Source organism: Pseudophryne corroboree, chromosome 5 (assembly GCF_028390025.1).
Source record: "Pseudophryne corroboree isolate aPseCor3 chromosome 5, aPseCor3.hap2, whole genome shotgun sequence".
Lineage (NCBI taxonomy): Eukaryota > Metazoa > Chordata > Amphibia > Anura > Myobatrachidae > Pseudophryne > Pseudophryne corroboree.
In genome coordinates, this window is record NC_086448.1 from 416,439,351 (window position 1) to 416,459,294 (window position 19,944).

At 46.9% G+C, this 19,944-nt stretch overlaps 1 protein-coding gene across 3 annotated transcripts in view; it reads right to left on the bottom strand.

The window, feature by feature from the left end:
- The window catches only part of LOC134927810 (mediator of DNA damage checkpoint protein 1-like), an 840,332-nt gene that overhangs the window by 63,979 nt on the left and 756,409 nt on the right, over window positions 1–19,944 (bottom strand). For all 3 annotated transcript variants that reach the window (XM_063922788.1, XM_063922787.1, XM_063922786.1), the window contains one exon: window positions 7,061–7,171. In XM_063922788.1, coding sequence (XP_063778858.1) covers window positions 7,061–7,171 — 111 coding nt within the window. The remainder of the gene's footprint in view (window positions 1–7,060; window positions 7,172–19,944) is intronic.

A 19,944-nucleotide genomic window follows, 5' to 3' on the forward strand; every position in this document is an offset into this window, starting at 1 on the left:
ATATATAATCCCACACGTTACACCACAGAGGATCTACTTGTACAGGTTACACCACAGTACAGCCGCTTATAAATGTTACACCACAGTACAACAGCTTATACACATTACACCGCAAAGGAGACACTAATGCACATTACAGCACAGAGAAGCCGCGTATACACATTACACAGATTGTATAGGGGGCACACTGACACACATATGGTGCAGGTCCCAGGGGTACACTGTCACCCACACACAGACCAGAAGCACACGGACACAAAAACAGATTGTACATGAACACTTTGACACACACACACACACGGTATAGGGACCAGATGCACATTGACACACACACTGTATATGGACCAGATGCACACTGACAAACACACACACACACACACACACACACACACACACACACACACACACTGTATAGGGACCAGATGCACACACACACACACTGTATAGGGACCAGATGCACGCGCGCACACACACACACACACACACTGTATAGGGACCAGATGCACACTGACACACACACACACACACACACACACACACACACGTTGCAGAGGGGGAGCTGTCTGCCAGGCAGAGAAAATAAGATTTTACTCACCGGTAAATCTATTTCTCGTAGTCCGTAGTGGATGCTGGGACTCCGTAAGGACCATGGGGATTAGCGGCTCCGCAGGAGACTGGGCACAACTAAAGAAAGCTTTAGGACTACCTGGTGTGCACTGGCTCCTCCCACTAAGACCCTCCTCCAGACCTCAGTTAGGATACTGTGCCTGGAAGAGCTGACACAATAAGGAAGGATTTTGAATCACGGGTAAGACTCATACCAGCCACACCAATCACACCGTATAACTCGTGATACTATACCCAGTTAACAGTATGATAACAACTGAGCCTCTCAACAGATGGCTCAACAATAACCCTTTAGTTAGGCAATAACTATATACAAGTATTGCAGACAATCCGCACTTCGGATGGGCGCCCAGCATCCACTACGGACTACGAGAAATAGATTTACCGGTGAGTAAAATCTTATTTTCTCTAACGTCCTAAGTGGATGCTGGGACTCCATAAGGACCATGGGGATTATACCAAAGCTCCCAAACGGGCGGGAGAGTGCGGATGACTCTGCAGCACCGAATGAGCAACTCTAGGTCCTCCTCAGCCAGGGTATCAAACTTGTAGACTCTTCCAAGAGTGTTTTAACCCGACCAAGTAACAGCTCGGCAAATTTGTAAAGCCGAGACCCCTCGGGCAGCCGCCCAAGAAGAGCCCACTTTCCTCGTGGAATGGGCTTTCACAGATTTAGGGTGCGGCATTCCAGCCGCAGAATGTGCAAGTTGAATCGTGCTACAGATCCAGCGAGCAATAGTCTGCTTAGAAGCAGGAGCACCCAGCTTGTTGGGTGCATACAGGATAAATAGCGAGTCAGTTTTCCTGACTCCAGCCGTCCTGGAAACATATACTTTTCAGGGCCCTGACTACGTCCAGAAAACTTGGAATCCTCCAAGTCCCAAGTAGCCGCAGGCACCACAATAGGTTGGTTCACATTAAAAACTGATACCACCTTAGGAAGGAATTGGGAACGAGTCCTCAATTCCGCCTTATCCATATAGAATACAGATAAGGGCATTTGTATGACAAAGCCGCCAACTCTGATACATGCCTGGCCGACGCCACGGCCCACAGCATGACCACTTTCCACGTGAGGTATTGTAGCTCCACGGATTTAAGTGGCTCAACTCAATGCGACTTCAGGAAATCCAACACTACGTTGAGATCCCACGGTGCCACTGGAGGCACAAACGGGGGTTGACTATGCAGCACTCCCTTAATAAAAGTCTGAACTTCAAGCAGTGAAGCCAGTTCTATTTTGGAAGAAAATCGATAGAGCCGAAATCTGGACCTTAATGGAACCCAATTTTAGGCCCATAGTCACCTCTGACTTGTAGGAAGTGCAGAAAACGACCTAGCTGAAATTCCTCCTTTGGGGCCTTACTGGCCTCACAGCACGCAACATATTTCCGCCATATGCGGTGATAATGGTTTGCGTTCACTTCTTCCCTAGCTTTAAATAGCGTAGGGATAACTTCCTCCGGAATGCCCTTTTCCTTCAGGCTCCGGCGTTCAACCGCCATGCCGTCCAACGCAGCCGCGGTACGTCTTGGAACAGACAGGCCCCCTGCTGCAGCAGGTCCTGTCTGAGCGGCAGAGGCCATGGGTCCTCTGAGATCATTTCTTGGAGTTCTGGGTACCAAGCTCTTCTTGGCCACCCGGGACAATGAGTATAGTTCTTACTCCTCTCCTTCTTATTATTCTCATTACCCTGGGTATGAGAGGCAGAGAAGGGAACACATACACCGACTGGTACACCCATGGTGTTACCAGAGCGTCCACAGCTATCGCCTGAGGGTCCCTTGACCTGGCGCAATATCTTTGTAGCTTTTTGTTGAGGCGGGACGCCATCCTGTCCACCTGTGGCCTTTCCCCACGGTGTACAATCATTTGGAAGACTTCTGGATGAAGTCCCCACTCTCTCGGGTGGAGGTCGTGTCTGCTGAGAAAGTCTGCTTCTCAGTTGTCCACTCCGGGAATGAACACTGCTGACAGTGCTAACACATGATTTTCCGCCCATCGGAGAATCCTTGTGGCTTCTGCCATCGCCATCCTGCTTCTTGTGCCGCCCTGTCGGTTTACATGAGCGACCGCCGTGATGTTGTCTGACTGGATCAGCACCGGCCGGTGTTGAAGCAGGGGTCTAGCCTGACTTAGGGCATTGTAAATGGCCCATAGTTCCAGAACATTTATGTGTAGGGAAGTCTCCTGACTTTTCCATAGGCCTTGGAAGTTTCTTCCCTGTGTGACTGCCCCCCAGCCTTGAAGGCTGGCATCCGTGGTCACCAGGACCCAGTCCTGTATGCCGAATCTGCGGCCCCCTAGAAGATGTGCAGTCACCACCACAGCGACACCATGGCCCTTGGAGACAGGGTTATCCGCCGATGCATCTGAGAATGCGACCCGGACCACTTGTCCAACAGATCCCACTGGAAGATCCTTGCATGGGACTTGGCGAATGGAAATTCTTCGTAAGAAGCTACCATCTTTCCCAAGGCTCGCGTGCATAGATGCACCGATACCTGTATTTGTATTAGGAGGTCTCCGTCTAGAGACGCCAACTCCTTGGACTTCTCCTCCGGGAGAAACCCTTTTTATCCTGTTCTGTGTCCAGAACCATACCCAGGAACAGTAGACGCGTCGTAGGAACCAGCTGTGACTTTGGAATATTCAGAATCCAGCCGTGCTGTTGTAGCACTTCCCGAGATAGTGCTACTCCGACGAACAACTGCTCCCTGGACCTCGCCTTTATAAGGAGAACGTCCAAGTACGGGATAAGTACTTCGGCCATTACCTTGGTAAATACCCTCGGTGCCGGGGACAGACCAACGGCAACGTCAGGAATTGGTAATGACAATCCTGTACCACAATTTTGAGGTACACCTGGTGACGAGGGTAAATAGGGACATGCAGGTAAGTATCCTTGATGTCCAGTGATACCCTGAAATTTTCCAGGCTTGCAATAATCGCCCTGAGCGATTCCATTTTGAACTTGAACCTTCGTATATAAGTGTTCAAGGATTTCAATTTTAGAATGTGTTTCACCGAACCGTCTGGTTTCGGTACCACAACATTTTGGAATAGTAACCCCGGCCTTGTTGAAAGAGGGGTACCTTGATTTCACCTGCTGGAAGTACAGCTTGTGAATTGCCGCCAGTACTACCTTTCTCCGAGGGCAGCAGGCAAGGCTGATGTGAGACAACGGCGAGGGGGAATCGTCTCGAACTCCAGCCTGTATCCCTGTGATACTACTTGCAGAACCTAGGGATCCACCTGTGGGCAAGCCCACTGATCCCTGCAGTTCCCGAGACGCGCCCCCACCGCACCTGTCTCCACCTGTGGAGCCCCAGCGTCATGCGGTGGACTCAGAGGAAGCGAGGGAAGATATTTGATCCTGGAACTGGCTGACTGGTGCAGCTTTTTCCTTCTTCCCTTGTCTCTGTGCAGAAAGGAAGCGCCTTTGACCCGCTTGCTTTTCTGAAGCCGAAAGGACTGTACCTGAAAATACGGTGCTTTCTTTAGGCTTTTGTGAGGAAACCTGAGGTAAAATTTTTTCTTCCCAGCTGTTGCTGTGGATACGAGGTCCCAGAGACCATCCCCAAACAATTCCTCGCCCTTATAAGGCAGAATCTCCATGTGCCTTTTAAATGCAGCATCACCTGTCCACTGCCCGGTTTCTACTACCCTCCTGGCAGAATGGACATTGCATTAATTCTGGATGCCAGCCGGCAAATATCCCTCTGTGCATCCTTTATATATAAGACAACGTCTTAAATATGCTCAATGTTAGCAAATATTATTATCCCTGTCATAGCGTATTAATATTATCTGACAGGGTGTCAGACCACGCTGCAGCAGCACTATTTATGCTGAGGCAATTGCAGGTTTCAGTATATAACCTGAGTGTGTAAATACAGACTTCAGGATCGCCTCCTGCTTTTTATCAGCAGGTTCCTTCAAGGTGGCCGTATCCTAAGACGGCAGTGCCACCTTTTGACAAACGTGTCAGCGCCTTATCCACCCTAAGGGATATCTCCCAACGTGACCTATCCTCTGGCGGGAAAGGGTACGCCATCAGTAACTTTTTAGAAATAACCAGTTTCTTATCGGGGGAAACCACGCTTCTTTACACACTTCATTCATTCATCTGATGGGGGAACAAAACAGTGGCTGTTTTTTCTCCCCAAAAATAAAACCCCTTTTATGTGGTACTTGGGTTTATGTCAGAAAATGCGTAACACATTTTTCATTGCCGAGATCATGTAACGGATGTTCCTAGTGGATTGTGTATATGTCTCAACCTCGTCGACACTGGAGTCAGACTCCGTGTCGACATCTGTGTCTGCCATCTGAGGTAACGGGCGCTTTTTTGAGCCCCTGATGGCCTTTGAGACGCCTGGGCAGACGCGGGCTGAGAAGCTGGCTGTCCCACAGCTGTTACGTCATCCAGCCTTTTATGTAAGGAGTTGACACTGTCGGTTAATACCTTCCACCTATCCATCCACTCTGGTGTCGGCCCCACAGGGGGCAACATCCCATTTATCGGCCTCTGCTCCGCCTCCACGTAACCTTCCTCATCCAACATGTCGACACAGCCGTACCGACACACCGCACACACCCAGGGAATGCTCTGACTGAGGACAGGACCCCACAAAGTCCTTTGGGGAGACCGAGAGAGAGTATGCCAGCACACACCAGAGCGCTATATAATGCAGGGATTAACACTATAACTGAGTGATTTTTCCCCAAATAGCTGCTTGTATACATATATTGCGCCTAAATTTAGTGCCCCCCCCTCTCTTTTTAACCCTTTGAGCCTGAAAACTACAGGGGAGAGCCTGGGGAGCTGTCTTCCAGCTGCACTGTGAAGAGAAAATGGAGCCAGTGTGCTGAGGGAGAAGCCCCGCCCCCTTTTCGGCGGACTTTCTCACGCTTTTTCTGTGATACTGGCAGGGGTAATTTTACATCTATATAGCCTCTGGGACTATATATGATGTATATTTTGCCAGCCAAGGTGTTATTTATTGCCCTCAGGGCGCCCCCACCAGCGCCCTGCACCCATCAGTGACCGAAGTGTGAGGTGTACATGAGGAGCAATGGCGCACAGCTGCAGTGCTGTGCGCTACCTTGGTGAAGACCGAAGTCTTCGGCCGCCGATTTTCCGGACCTTCTTCGTGCTTCTGGCTCTGTAAGGGGGACGGCGGCGCGGCTCCGGGAACGAACACCAAGGTCGGGTCCTGCGGTCGATCCCTCTGGAGCTAATGGTGTCCAGTAGCCTAAGAAGCCCAAACTACCACCTGTTAGGTAGGTTCGCTTCTTCTCCCCTTAGTCCCTCGCTGCAGTGAGTCTGTTGCCAGCAGATCTCACTGAAAATAAAAAACCTAAATATACTTTCTTTCTAGGTGCTCAGGAGAGCCCCTAGTGTGCATCCAGCTCAGCCGGGCACAGAAATCTAACTGAGATCTGGAGGAGGGTCTTAGTGGGAGGAGCCAGTGCACACCAGGTAGTCCTAAAGCTTTCTTTAGTTGTGCCCAGTCTCCTGCGGAGCCGCTAATCCCCATGGTCCTTACGGAGTCCCAGCATCCACTTAGGACGTTAGAGAAACATACCTCGTAAATCTCTTCTCTCTGTCACAGCTCCCCCTCGTTCAGAGTCAACGCTGCTGCACTGTGTCCCTCCCCCTGTTCCCAGGTACGGGGGAGGCCTGTGTGCACTGTTCAGGGCTGCTGGAGACTGCTGCGAAAGTTTCCCGTCAGAGGAGCCTGCCGAGGGGAGACCCACAGATCCCGTTCAGAGGTCGGACCCCGAGTCCAGCGTCAGAAAGGGGGAGCAGCTGGTGGAAGCCGCGGTAGGTGGAAGGACACTGGCGGAAGCCGCAGTGGGTGGAAGGGAGCCGGGCGGAAGCCGCAGCGGGTGGAAGGGAGCCGGGCGGAAGTCGCGTCGGGTGAAAGGGAGCCGGGCGGAAGCCGCGGCGGTCAAAGTGGGTGAAAGCCACGGCGGGTGGAATGAAGGAGTGCGCCGTCTCATCGCCCTCTCAAATCCGGCGCCAAGGGTACGTGCCCCCCTAGCCCCCCCCCCCCCCCCTCTAGTTACGGCCCTGTGCTCCACAACAGTACACAATGAGATGAGGTTCTTACATCCTCTCTATGTTTTACATTGTACCATGTTTTCTATTATACATATCAGATGCAAAATGTATACATACAAAATGGAAAATATCCACGGGTATGTTCAACTGGATTAAGATCAATAATTATTTTTTGCTTTGAATGGAACCATATATTCTTATCCAAAGTGATCTCTCTCATGCTTCGACCTACAAGGTGTATTTTAATTAAGCTCACAATGCTGGTATTCAAGGTAGCACAGTGGACAGGGTCTGACAAGCGTATGCTTTACACATTCCAACAAAAAAGCAAATTAAACACCTTCAAAATATAAACAACTGTACCTTGAGGCTGGCTTGTTGCAGAGCTAAATAAAGGTCTGGGATTATTAAACGCTCTTCTGTCCTCAAACCTGTTGTCGCGATTCTGCTGAATTGGTTGTTGTGATGCAGAATCTGTAAAAAACCACATATTTATGCATAAATTGTTCTTGAAAAAAATCCCCATTTTAGATACTCCATCCAGGGAATTTAGGTGTCAATATAACAGAAGAAAATATGCTCTTTACAAACTTACTCTCATGTACACAAACATTAGCATATCTGCGTATCATGCTTTGTTTGTCTCTAACTAAACTCAAGTCAATCACAGAGCAAAGGAAAATCATTGTGTACTCTTGAAGAACTGTGGGGTCAGATAGGAATGGACAGAGAAAACAGTAACTGTGACACTTCAAAGTACTACATATATCATTACATTTTCAAATTATCCTCTGCAAATACTGCTTATTCCAATCTAGGTCTTATAATTACTTAAAAGCATATAAATACATCATAACTATATTTAGAACTTGTCCCTTCTGTATTTTAATTGCATGAGGATTTGTGTGGTTAACAGCTATTGTGGTAGAACAGAATGTTAGTTTGGATGACCACTCATCAAATAAGCTCTAAGCACTGGCGTACGCAGCACATTTTATTAGGGGGTGCATGGTCGGAAGGGTGTGTCTAGCACCGCCTTTTGGGCGTGTCTAGCACCATCTATTGATGGCCAACGCAATATAAAATATCCACCCTTGTACCAATCTTAATAAAGCAGATACATTGTCAGATGTTGTGGTGTGCACCAAACAAACACCCCTGATGGCACTCACTGCAATTACAGTGCTCCTACTCAGCCTGGTTGGCTCCCACTCTCTTTCCTCTGCAAGCTGCAAGCAGCTTACTTACAAGTCAGTCACTCACTGACAGTCGCAGACTAGTATTGCTGCTGCTGGAAAAATGAGTGATGTGTCAATGCTGCTGCCGGCCGTCTGCCAGTATTGAATTTGTCTTCCTAAAGGGAACGCTGGCTGCATGCTGATCCTCATCAGTGGCTGGCGTTGGCATAGCATAGAAGGAGAGAGGTGGGCATGTGACAGGTGGGCATGCGAGCAGCATGACGTAATCACGTCACATCACACTGTTTTTGTACATGGAGTGGAGCTGGGAATTTGAAAGCCGTTGTCAGTGGCACCCTCGATTAACACAGGCGTCCGGTCAGTAATGCAGTACTGACAGGGTGCAGCGCAGAGGGGACAGTAATCAGCCTGCTCGGCGATCGCTGCATCAGGCATGTGAGATCGGGGTGCCAGACATTAGGGGGTGCCTGTGCGCACCAGGCACCTCCCCTGCGCACACCTATGGCTCTAAGCTGCCTGGGCTGGACCATACACAGTATAAAAACTCCTGGGCAATATAAATGATGTAGTGTTATTTTATATGGATGGTGGCCAGCAGCGCAACTACCATATCAACATGCTGAAGGCATACCACAAGCATGTGGAATAGGTGGTTTGCTGCTTACCAGAGGAGGAACCAGATCGTGATTCACAACTTTACCTCCTCAAGGATGGCAAAAGGTGACAGTGCTGTAGAGGAAGTGCTTTGGGATGATTAATTTGGTACTCAATAAGAGGCCGCCACTAGAGTCACTTGAAAATGGTGAGAATAGGTCAATAAAGCAGCCCACTTGCTGGGTCACTCTAGAGGAGAAGGAGAAAATACACTGCAAAGTAAAAGAAATCCAGGCACTTCGCACCCAAAGGAATCCACCAATAAGTTAGTTCCAAAGAGGAACATGAAAACACAGTTTTTTTGTATACTACCACCAGCTGAACAATGTGACTGTCTCATGCCTTGTTAGAGGAGATGGCTGGAGCAAAGCACATTTCAGATCTTGATTTTAAGGTGATGATGAAAAAAAGCTAGTCATGGAATCAATTATCACCTATAACTGAGGGCAACAAAGTGGTGAGTAACTGGCACTTACAGTAAATCCAGTTATTAACAATGGATTATAGATGATTATAGACAATAAGCAGAACCACCAAACAAATCTGTAAAACCTATACCTATGACAGGGTGGTAAATTAAGCCCATCCTCCACAGCATGTGACAGCACCGTGGGTGTGAATCTGTGGCTCTTTCACAAATCACTTGTTCTGCTTCAGTCAAAATGATCAAAACCTATTCTTCTTTCAGGCGCTAACAAATGTCTAAAGCCATACATACCTTATTATTGTCCTGATCCATAGATTACTGGCAGATGGAGACAATAACTGGATATTGTATGGCTGCGACCAATCAGCAATGAATGCACGGTTGGACATAAAAAATCTTCCAACATGCCCAAATGATCCAATAACTGGGTACTAATTGCCTCTGGCACTGTAGGAGTTGCTGCTCCGACCACCCAATATTTCCCGTTTCTACACAGGGAAAGAATGGGGAAAATGTCTTCTCCCCAGTGGAGGAAACCACAGTGTGGCCATACACTGTAAAACATCTCACAGGTGTATGGTCATGATATTTACTGGTTTCAGACATTTTATCTGACAATGTATGCCCAACATACGTTTTATACAGCAGTTTATTGTCAACAGTTTTAATTGAATTGCTTTGCTTTTCCCGGGCAAAGCAATCAACAATAAAGAGGAGAATGGGTTTTTACTTGAATGGGGTTGGTTGTAATGCTTTACCTATTTACTTAGTTATAACTTACCCTAGTACCTTTAATTTGGAGCAAAAGTTGGAATATACAGTAATATACAAAAGTTTGAAAAAATGCAGCAAAGTAAGAATACTTTTTTGAAAAATAGAAGTGTTAATAGTTTATTTTTATCAATTAAACTGCAAAATGAATGAACAGATGAATCTAAATCAGATCAATATTTGGTGTGACCACCCTTTGCCTTCAAAATAGCATCAATTCATCTAGGTGCAATACAGACAGACTTGTCTGCTTCTTCTTTTTCAACATCCATTATTCACACTTGCCAAAGCATGTCTGAAATATTTTTATTTAATAGTGAGATCTTAAAGGCAGAACAACTAAAAATGAACATACTGTATGAATGTTAACTTCCCTTGATAAGAAATAATAAAAACAAGACGGGTGTGGATTATTAGATCTACACTAAAAAGGTCAACAGTCCATAGGTCTACCACTAATGGTAGACATGCATTAGGTCAAAAGGTCCACACACAATAGGTAGACAGTAGGAATGGTCGACAGGGTCAAAAGAGCGACAAAAAAGGTAGACTTTTTTTTTTTTTTTTACTTTTTGGGGTGTTTTGTCCCTTTTATGCCACAAATAAGCCCCATTAGTGTACTGTGTCCCCTCGCATGGCTCGCAAACTGGCAAGGTGCCTTGTTCTGCTACCGCTGCGCTTGGCACAGGTTACTATTCCCAATCGTAGTCCATGTGGATGGTAAAGTATGAAAAAGTTGGATTTTTTTTTTAAAATAAATAAAAACTTGTGTCTACCATCTTTTAATGCCTGTCGACATGTTGAACTGTCTACCTTTTGACCCTGTTAACCTAATGCATATCTACCATAAGTGGTAGACCTATTGACTGTATACCTTTTTAGTGTAAATCTATAGTCCAGATACTGAACAAGACCGTTGTCAGGAGTGATACAAAAATCTAAGTTTCACTATTATCAATCTCATGTTTTCAGGTGTTTTAGCACCAATTCAAAGTACAACTTAAGTAAACATACTGAAGACAGTACTAGTTAGCCATTACATGTCAGGTTGTATATTGGCTATACACAATTCATGTTTTGAACTTCATTTGATTATTATATGAGTGCTTTATTTTGTATCTTAAGAAAGGTGGTTGGAGTCTGTTATGAATATAATATGGTGATTTTAGTAGGACAAGAAGGGGGATATATATATATATATATATATATATTTTTTTTTTTTTAATTACAGAGAAATATATACTGCTCAAAAAAATAAAGGGAACACTTAAATAACACAATGTAACTCCAAGTCAATCACACTTCTGTGAAATCAAACTGTCCACTTAGGAAGCAACACTGATTGACAATCAATTTCACATGTTGTTGTGCAAATGGAATAGACAACAGGTGGAAATTATAGGCAATTAGCAAGACACCCCCAATAAAGGAGTTGTTCTGAAGGTGGTGACCACAAACCACTTCTCAGCTCCTATGCTTTCTGACTGATGTTTTGGACACTTTTGAAAGCTGGCGGTGCTTTCACTCTAGTGGTAGCATGAGACGGAGTCTACAAACCACACAAGTGGCTCAGGTAGTGCAGCTCATCCAGGATGGCACATCAATGCGAGCTGTGGCAAGAAGGTTTGCCGTGTCTGTCAGCGTAGTGTCCAGAGCATGGAGGCGCTACCAGGAGACAGGCCAGTACATCAGGAGACGTGGAGGAGGCCGTAGGAGGGCAACAACCCAGCAGCAGGACCGCTACCTCCGCCTTTGTGCAAGGAGGAACACTGCCAGAGCCCTGCAAAATGACCTCCAGCAAGCCACAAATGTGCATGTGTCTACTCAAACGATCAGAAACAGACTCCATGAGGGTGGTATGAGGGCCCGACGTCCACAGGTGGGGGTTGTGCTTAAAGCCCAACACCGTGCAGGACGTTTGGCATTTGCCATAGAACACCAAGATTTGCAAATTCGCCACTGGCGCCCTGTGCTCTTCACAGATGAAAGCAAGTTCTCACTGAGCACATGTGACAGACGTGACAGAGTCTGGAGACGCCAAGGAGAACGTTCTGCTGCCTGCAACATCCTCAAGCATGACCGGTTTGGCAGTGGGTCAGTAATGGTGTGGGGTGGCATTTCTTTGGGGGGCCGCTCAGCCCTCCATGTGCTTGCCAGAGGTAGCCTGACTGCCATTAGGTACCGAGATGAGATCCTCAGACCCCTTGTGAGACCATATGCTGGTGCGGTTGGCCCTGGGTTCCTCCTAATGCAAGACAACGCTAGACCTCATGTGGCTGGAGTGTGTCAGCAGTTCCTGCAAGACGAAGGTATTGATGCTATGGACTGGCCCACCCGTTCCACAGACCTGAATCCAATTGAGCACATCTGGGACATCATGTCTCGCTCCATCCACCAATGCCACGTTGCACCACAGACTGTCCAGGAGTTGGCGGATGCTTTAGTCCAGGTCTGGGAGGAGATCCCTCAGGAGACCATCCGCCACCTCATCAGGAGCATGCCCAGGCGTTGTAGGGAGGTCATACAGGCACGTGGAGGCCACACACACACTACTGCGCCTCATTTTGACTTGTTTCAAGGACATTACATCAAAGTTGGATCAGCCTGTAATGTGTTTATCCACTTTAATTTTGAGTGCGACTCCAAATCCAGACCTCCATGGGTTAACAAATTTGATTTCCATTGATAATTTTTGTGTGATTTTGTTGTCAGCACATTCAACTATGTAAAGAACAAAATATTTAATAAGAATATTTCATTCATTCAGATATAGGATGTGTTGTTTAAGTGTTCCCTTTATTTTTTTGAGCAGTGTATATATATTTATTACAAACTGATGTGTTTCTCTGTGTCACTGTTTCTGGCACAGGTATATTTTACAAGCAAGTGCAAAATCCATGTCTGATTATATGAAAACAAACAAGACAAATGTTTGGAGCTGGACATACAGTATGTAAACATTAGAATTTTAACATAATCTTAGGACAAAGGCATTTCAACTTGTGTGTTAATCTATATCATCTATGTTAAACATTGTGTGTGTGTGTATATATATATATATATATATATATATATATATATATATAAATATAATAAGAATTTACTCACCGGTAATTCTATTTCTCGTAGTCTGTAGTGGATGCTGGGAACTCCGTAAGGACCATGGGGAATAGACGGGCTCCGCAGGAGACTGGGCACTCTAAAGAAAAGATTAGGTACTATCTGGTGTGCACTGGCTCCTCCCTCTATGCCCCTCCTCCAGACCTCAGTTAGGGAAACTGTGCCCGGAAGAGCTGACCTTACAAGGAAAAGATTTTTGGAATCCAGGGTAAGACTCATACCAGCCACACCAATCACACCGTACAACTTGTGATAACCTTACCCAGTTAACAGTATGAACAACAACTGAGCCTCACTCAACGGATGGCTCATAACAATAACCCTTATTTAAGCAATAACTATATACACGTATTGCAGAAAGTCCGCACTTGGGACGGGCGCCCAGCATCCACTACGGACTACGAGAAATAGAATTACCGGTGAGTAAATTCTTATTTTCTCTGACATCCTAGTGGATGCTGGGAACTCCGTAAGGACCATGGGGATTATACCAAAGCTCCCAAACGGGCGGGAGAGTGCGGATGACTCTGCAGCACCGAATGAGCAAACACAAGGTCCTCCTCAGCCAGGGTATCAAACTTGTAGAACTTTGCAAAGGTGTTTGAACCCGACCAAGTAGCCGCTCGGCAAAGCTGTAAAGCCGAGAACCCTCGGGCAGCCGCCCAAGAAGAGCCCACTTTCCTTGTGGAATGGGCTTTTACTGATTTTGGATGCGGCAATCCAGCCGCAGAATGAGCCAGCTGAATCGTGCTACAGATCCAGCGAGCAATAGTTTGCTTTGAAGCAGGAGCACCCAGCTTGTTGGGTGCATGCAGGATAAACAGCGAGTCAGTCTTCCTGACTCCAGCCGTTCTGGAAACATATATTTTCAAAGCCCTGACTACGTCCAGCAACTTGGAGTCCTCCAAGTCCCGAGTAGCCGCAGGCACCACAATAGGTTGGTTCAAATGAAACGATACCACCTTTGGGAGAAATTGGGGACGAGTCCTCAATTCTGCCCTGTCCATATGGAAGATCAGATATGGGCTTTTACATGACAAAGCCGCCAATTCCGACACACGCCTAGCCGATGCTAAGGCCAACAGCATGACCACTTTTCACGTGAGATACTTTAGTTCCACGGTCTTAAGTGGCTCAAACCAGTGGGATTTCAGGAAATCCAACACAACGTTAAGATCCCAGGGTGCCACTGGTGGCAAAAAAGGGGGCTGAATATGCAGCATTCCCTTATCAAACATCTGAACCTCAGGCAGTGAAGCCAGTTCTTTTTGAAAGAAAATGGATAGGGCCGAAATCTGGACCTTTATGGACCCCAATTTTAGGCCCATAGTCACCCCTGACTGTAGGAAGTGCAGGAATCGACCCAGCTGGAATTCCTCTGTAAGGGCCGTCCTGACCTCACACCAAGCAACATATTTTCGCCATATACAGTGATAATGCTTTGCTGTCACGTCCTTCCTAGCCTTTATCAGCGTAGGAATAACTTCATCCGGAATGCCTTTTTCCGCTAGGATCCGGCATTCAACCGCCATGCCGTCAAACGCAGCCGCGGTAAGTCTTGGAACAGACAGGGCCCTTGTTGCAGCAGGTCCTGTCTGAGAGGCAGAGGCCATGGGTCCTCTGTGCGCATTTCTTGCAGTATCGGGTACCAAGTCCTTCTTGGCCAATTCGGAACAATGAGTATTGTTCTTATTCCTCTCTTTCTTACTATTCTCAGTACCTTGGGTATGAGAGGAAGAGGAGGTAACACATATACCGACTGGTAAACCCACGGTGTCACTAGGGCGTCCACAGCTATCGCCTGAGGCTCCCTTGACCTGGCGCAATATCTTTTTAGCTTTTTGTTGAGGCGGGACGCCATCATGTCCACCTGTGGCAGTTCCCATCGCTTTGCAATCTGTGTGAAGACTTCTTGATGAAGTCCCCACTCTCCCGGGTGGAGGTCGTGTCTGCTGAGGAAGTCTGCTTCCCAGTTGTCCACTCCTGGAATGAACACTGCTGACAGTGCTTGCACGTGATTCTCCGCCCACCGAAGAATCTTAGTGGCTTCCGCCATTGCCATCCTGCTTCTTGTGCCGCCCTGGCAGTTTACATGGGCGACCGCCGTGATGTTGTCTGACTGAATCAGCACTGGCCGGTTTCGAAGCAGGGGCTCTGCTTGACTCAGGGCGTTGTAAATGGCCCTTAGTTCCAGTATATTTATGTGTAGAGAAGTCTCCAGACTTGACCACAGCCCTTGGAAGTTTCTTCCCTGAGTGACTGCCCCCCATCCTCGGAGGCTTGCATCCGTGGTCACCAGGACCCAGTCCTGTATGCCGAACCTGCGGCCCTCGAGAAGGTGAGCACTCTGCAGTCACCACAGAAGAGACACCCTGGCCCTTGGGGACAGGGTGATCAGCCGATGCATCTGAAGATGCGATCCGGACCACTTGTCCAACAGATCCCACTGAAAGATCCTTGCATGGAACCTGCCGAAGGGAATGGCTTAGTATGAAGCCACCATCTTTCCCAGGACTCGCGTGCAGTGATGCACCGATACCTGTTTTGGTTTCAGGAGGTCCCAGACGAGAGATGCTAATTCCTGGGCCTTCTCCACCGGGAGAAACACCTTCTTCTGTTCTGTGTCCAGAATCATGCCCAGGAAAAGCAGACGCGTCGTAGGAATCAGCTGCGACTTTGGAACATTCAGAATCCAGCCGTGCTGTTGCAACACTTCCTGAGAGAGTGCTACGCTGATCAACAACTGCTCTCTGGACCTCGCCTTTATGAGGAGATCGTCCAAGTACGGGATAACTGTAACTCCCTTCTTCCGAAGGAGTATCATCATTTCGACCATTACCTTGGTAAATATCCTCGGTGCCGTGGACAGGCCAAACGGCAACGTCTGGAACTGGTAATGACAGTCCTGTACCACAAACCAGAGGTACTCCTGGTGAAGTGGGTAAATGGGGACATGCAAGTAAGCATCCTTGATGTCCAGCGACACCATAAAATCCCCCTCTTCCAGGCTTGCAATAACCGCTCTGAGCGATTCCATTTTGAACTTGAATTTCTTTATATAAGTGTTCAAGGATTTTAAATTCAGAATGGGTCTCACCGAACCGTCCGGTTTCGGTACCACAAACATTGTGGAATAGTAACCCCTTCCCTTTTGAAGGAGGGGGACCCTGATAATCACCTGCTTGAGGTACAGCTTGTGAATTGCTGCCAGTACTACCTCCCTTTCCATTCGGGGAAGCTGGCAAGGCTGATTTGAGGTAACGGCGGGGGGGGGGGGGGGGGGAGTCGCTTCGAATTCCAGCTTGTATCCCTGAGATACAATTTGTACAGCCCCGAGATCCACCTGTGAGCGAACCCACTGGTTGCTGAAGTTTCGGAGACGCGCCCCCACCGCACCTGGCTCCGCCTGTGGAGCCCCAACGTCATGCGGTGGACTTAGTGGAAGCAGGGGAGGACTTTTGTTCCTGGGAACTGGCTGCATGGGTGCAGCTTCTTACCTCTACCCCTGCCTCTGGCAAGAAAGGATGCGCCCCTGACCCTCTTGCCTTTCTGAGAACGAAAGGACTGCATTTGATAATACGGTGCTTTCTTAGGCTGTGAGGAAACATGAGGCAAGAAAGTCGACTTTCCAGCTGTCGCTGTGGACACGAGGTCCGATAGACCGTCCCCAAACAATTCCTCACCCTTATAAGGCAAGACCTCCATGTGTTTTTTAGAATCAGCATCTCCTTTCCATTGCCTAGTCCATAAGACCCTCCTGGCAGAAATGGACATAGCATTAATTCTAGAGCCCAGCAGGCAAATGTCCCTCTGAGCATCCCGCATATATAAGACGACGTCTTTTATATGGCCCAGGGTTAGCAAAACAGTATCCCTGTCGAGGGAATCTATGTCGTCTGACAGAGTATCTGTCCATGCTGCTACAGCACTACACATCCAGGCTGAAGCAATAGCAGGTCTCAGAAGAGTACCAAAGTGTGTATACACTGACTTCAGGATAGCTTCCTGCTTTCTATCCGCAGGCTCCTTTAGGGCGGCCGTATCCTGAGACGGCAGGGCCACCTTTTTAGATAAGCGTGTCAGCGCCTTGTCCACCCTAGGGGATGTTTCCCAACGTAACCTGTCCGTTGGCAGGAAAGGGTACGCAATCAGTAACCTCTTAGAAATCACTAGTTTCTTATCAGGGGAACTCCACGCTTATTCACATAATTCATTTAATTCATCAGATGGGGGAAAAGTCACTGGCTGCTTTTTCTCCCCAAACATATAAACCCTCTTGGTATTAACAGGGTTAATCTCAGAAATGTGTAATACATCTTTCATTGCAATAATCATGTATCGGATGGCCTTGGTCATTTTAGACTGTAAATGTGCCTCATCATCGTCGACAGTGGAGTCGGACTCCGTGTCGACATCTGTGTCAACCATCTGAGATAGAGGGCGTTTATGAGCCCCTGACGGTTTCTGAGTCGCCTGGGCAGGCACGGGCTGAGACCCCGGCTGTCCCAAGGCTGCAGCGTCATCAAACCTTTTATGTAAGGAGCTTACATTGTCGTTTAAGACCTTCCACATATCCATCCAATCAGGTGTCGGCCCCGACGGGGGCGACACCACACTTATCTGCCCTTGCTCCGCCTCCACGTAACCCTCATCAAACATGTCGACACAGCCGTACCGACACACCGCACACACAGGGAATGCTCAGACTGAGGACAGGACCCCACAAAGTCCTTTGGGGGAGACAGAGAGAGTATGCTAGCACACACCACAGCGCTATATAACACAGGGATTTTCACTTATAATAAGTGATTACCAAATAGCTGCCTTATATGTTTTATTTGCGCCTAAATTTATGTGCCCCCCCTCTCTTTTTTACCCTTCTTGTACCTGGATACTGCAGGGGAGAGCCTGGGGAGCTGCTTCCAGCGGAGCTGTGAAGAGAAAATGGCGCTGGTGTGCTGAGGAAGAAGGCCCCGCCCTCTCAGTGGTGGGCTTCTGTCCCGCTTTCTCTGTAAAAAAATGGCGGGGGTTTTTACATATATACAGTGCCAGACTGTATATATGTATTTTTATTGCCAAAAGGTACTTCAATTGCTGCCCAGGGCGCCCCCCCCCAGCGCCCTGCACCCTACAGTGACCGGAGTGTGTAAGTGTGCTGGGAGCAATGGCGCAAAGCTGCGGTGCTGTGCGCTACCTTAAATGAAGACAGGAGTCTTCTGACGACGATTTTGTCGTCTTCAAGCTTCTGTTCTTCTGGCTCTGCGAGGGGGGCGGCGGCACGGCTCCGGACGATCGAGGACAGGTGCCTGTTTTCGAACCCTCTGGAGCTAATGGTGTCCAGTAGCCCAAGAAGCACAAGCTAGCTGCAAGCAGGTAGGTTTGCTTCTCTCCCCTTAGTCCCACGTAGCAGTGAGTCTGTTGCCAGCAGAAGCTCACTGAAAATAAAAAACCTAAATAATACTTTCTTTACTAGTAAGCTCAGGAGAGCCCACTAGGAGCACCCAGCTCTGGCCGGGCACAGATTCTAACTGAGGTCTGGAGGAGGGGCATAGAGGGAGGAGCCAGTGCACACCAGATAGTACCTAATCTTTTCTTTAGAGTGCCCAGTCTCCTGCGGAGCCCGTCTATTCCCCATGGTCCTTACGGAGTTCCCAGCATCCACTAGGACATCAGAGAAATATATATATATATATATATATATATATATACATACATACATACACACACACACACACACACACACACACAATTTTATTTCTAACACTCAAAATTCAGGGAACAGTGCCCCCTACTGTTTCTTAGCATGTATGTATAATAATTCCTAATTTGAACCTTGTACCCATAAAATTGATTATTTATAAGTTTTCCAGCCTGTATAAGATATAAATTGGCAATGTTTAATCAGCCTTGATCTGCGTGGATGAAACACGGACTGCAGGATGATCTAAATATAATTAGAGATTTGAGGGAAAAGGGAAATCCTCTGCACTAGACTTTTGTCAAATTGTTAATAATATTTATAGTAAACCGATATGGTTCCCCAATTTTAGTATTATGGATCAATTCGCAATGCTGTTTAGGGGTGCTGCCACAGACAATGAAATGGAAGAAAAGTACTAGAAAGGAAAGAATTGTCTCTTTGTTGGCGCACTTGTTGAGAGAAAGATCAGTATATTTAAAATTTTACTTTTAATTTCATATAATTAAAATACCTGATAATGTGAAAAATCGCAAGACAATATTTACAAACAATACACTAAATAAAGATAATAAATATCAATTGCACCTGTGTGTCCTTATTATATTTTTGTGATTTTAAGTGTGTGCAAAAAGTATCTTGAAACCAACCGCAAATTGTTGACTATTCAAGTTGTACCTTTATTTGCTAAAATACCCTATTAATTATAATTTATGGGAGGGTACATCTCGTTATCTAACAATTAATCGAAGTATACAGTTGAACTCTTATTCAATATTCATGATTGTGCATACATGTTTTTTTTTGCCCTGATGAAGCTAATGTGAAACGTGCACGTGGGCGTTTCAGAGCGGCCTCAGTCCGCCAGCTCATTTACTATGTGTGAATACTGAAAACAATATGTGTGTGCAATGCTCTATTTAATTCATGTAATTCACAATACGAAGTGCACTATATGGAACGTGATTAATAGTTAGGTGTGCGGACAGGATAGGTGCTTACTGAATTAATTTGTATATATCAATATCCGCTCAATAGCGGGATCTTTATGTTAAGGCATAGCTATAATCCTGACACGCCAATACAAGCAGACCCTGCTGAATCAAGTTAATAACTATACAGATATACCCCAACACAGGTTGGGGAGATTTCGTGTAACAAATGCACACAGTGGATAGCTTATACCTATGTAATAGGAAAAAACTAATGTGGTGAAGTTATATTTCCGACGTGCAAATACGAGTATCTCACGCAGGAGTGTAATAGTATATTATATAGATTTACTCTGACATCTGCCTGAAGTACCTAATGCTATAAACAGACACAGGGATTAATTCATGACTGTGTAATAGAGCCGCAATTGCCATATTATATGAGA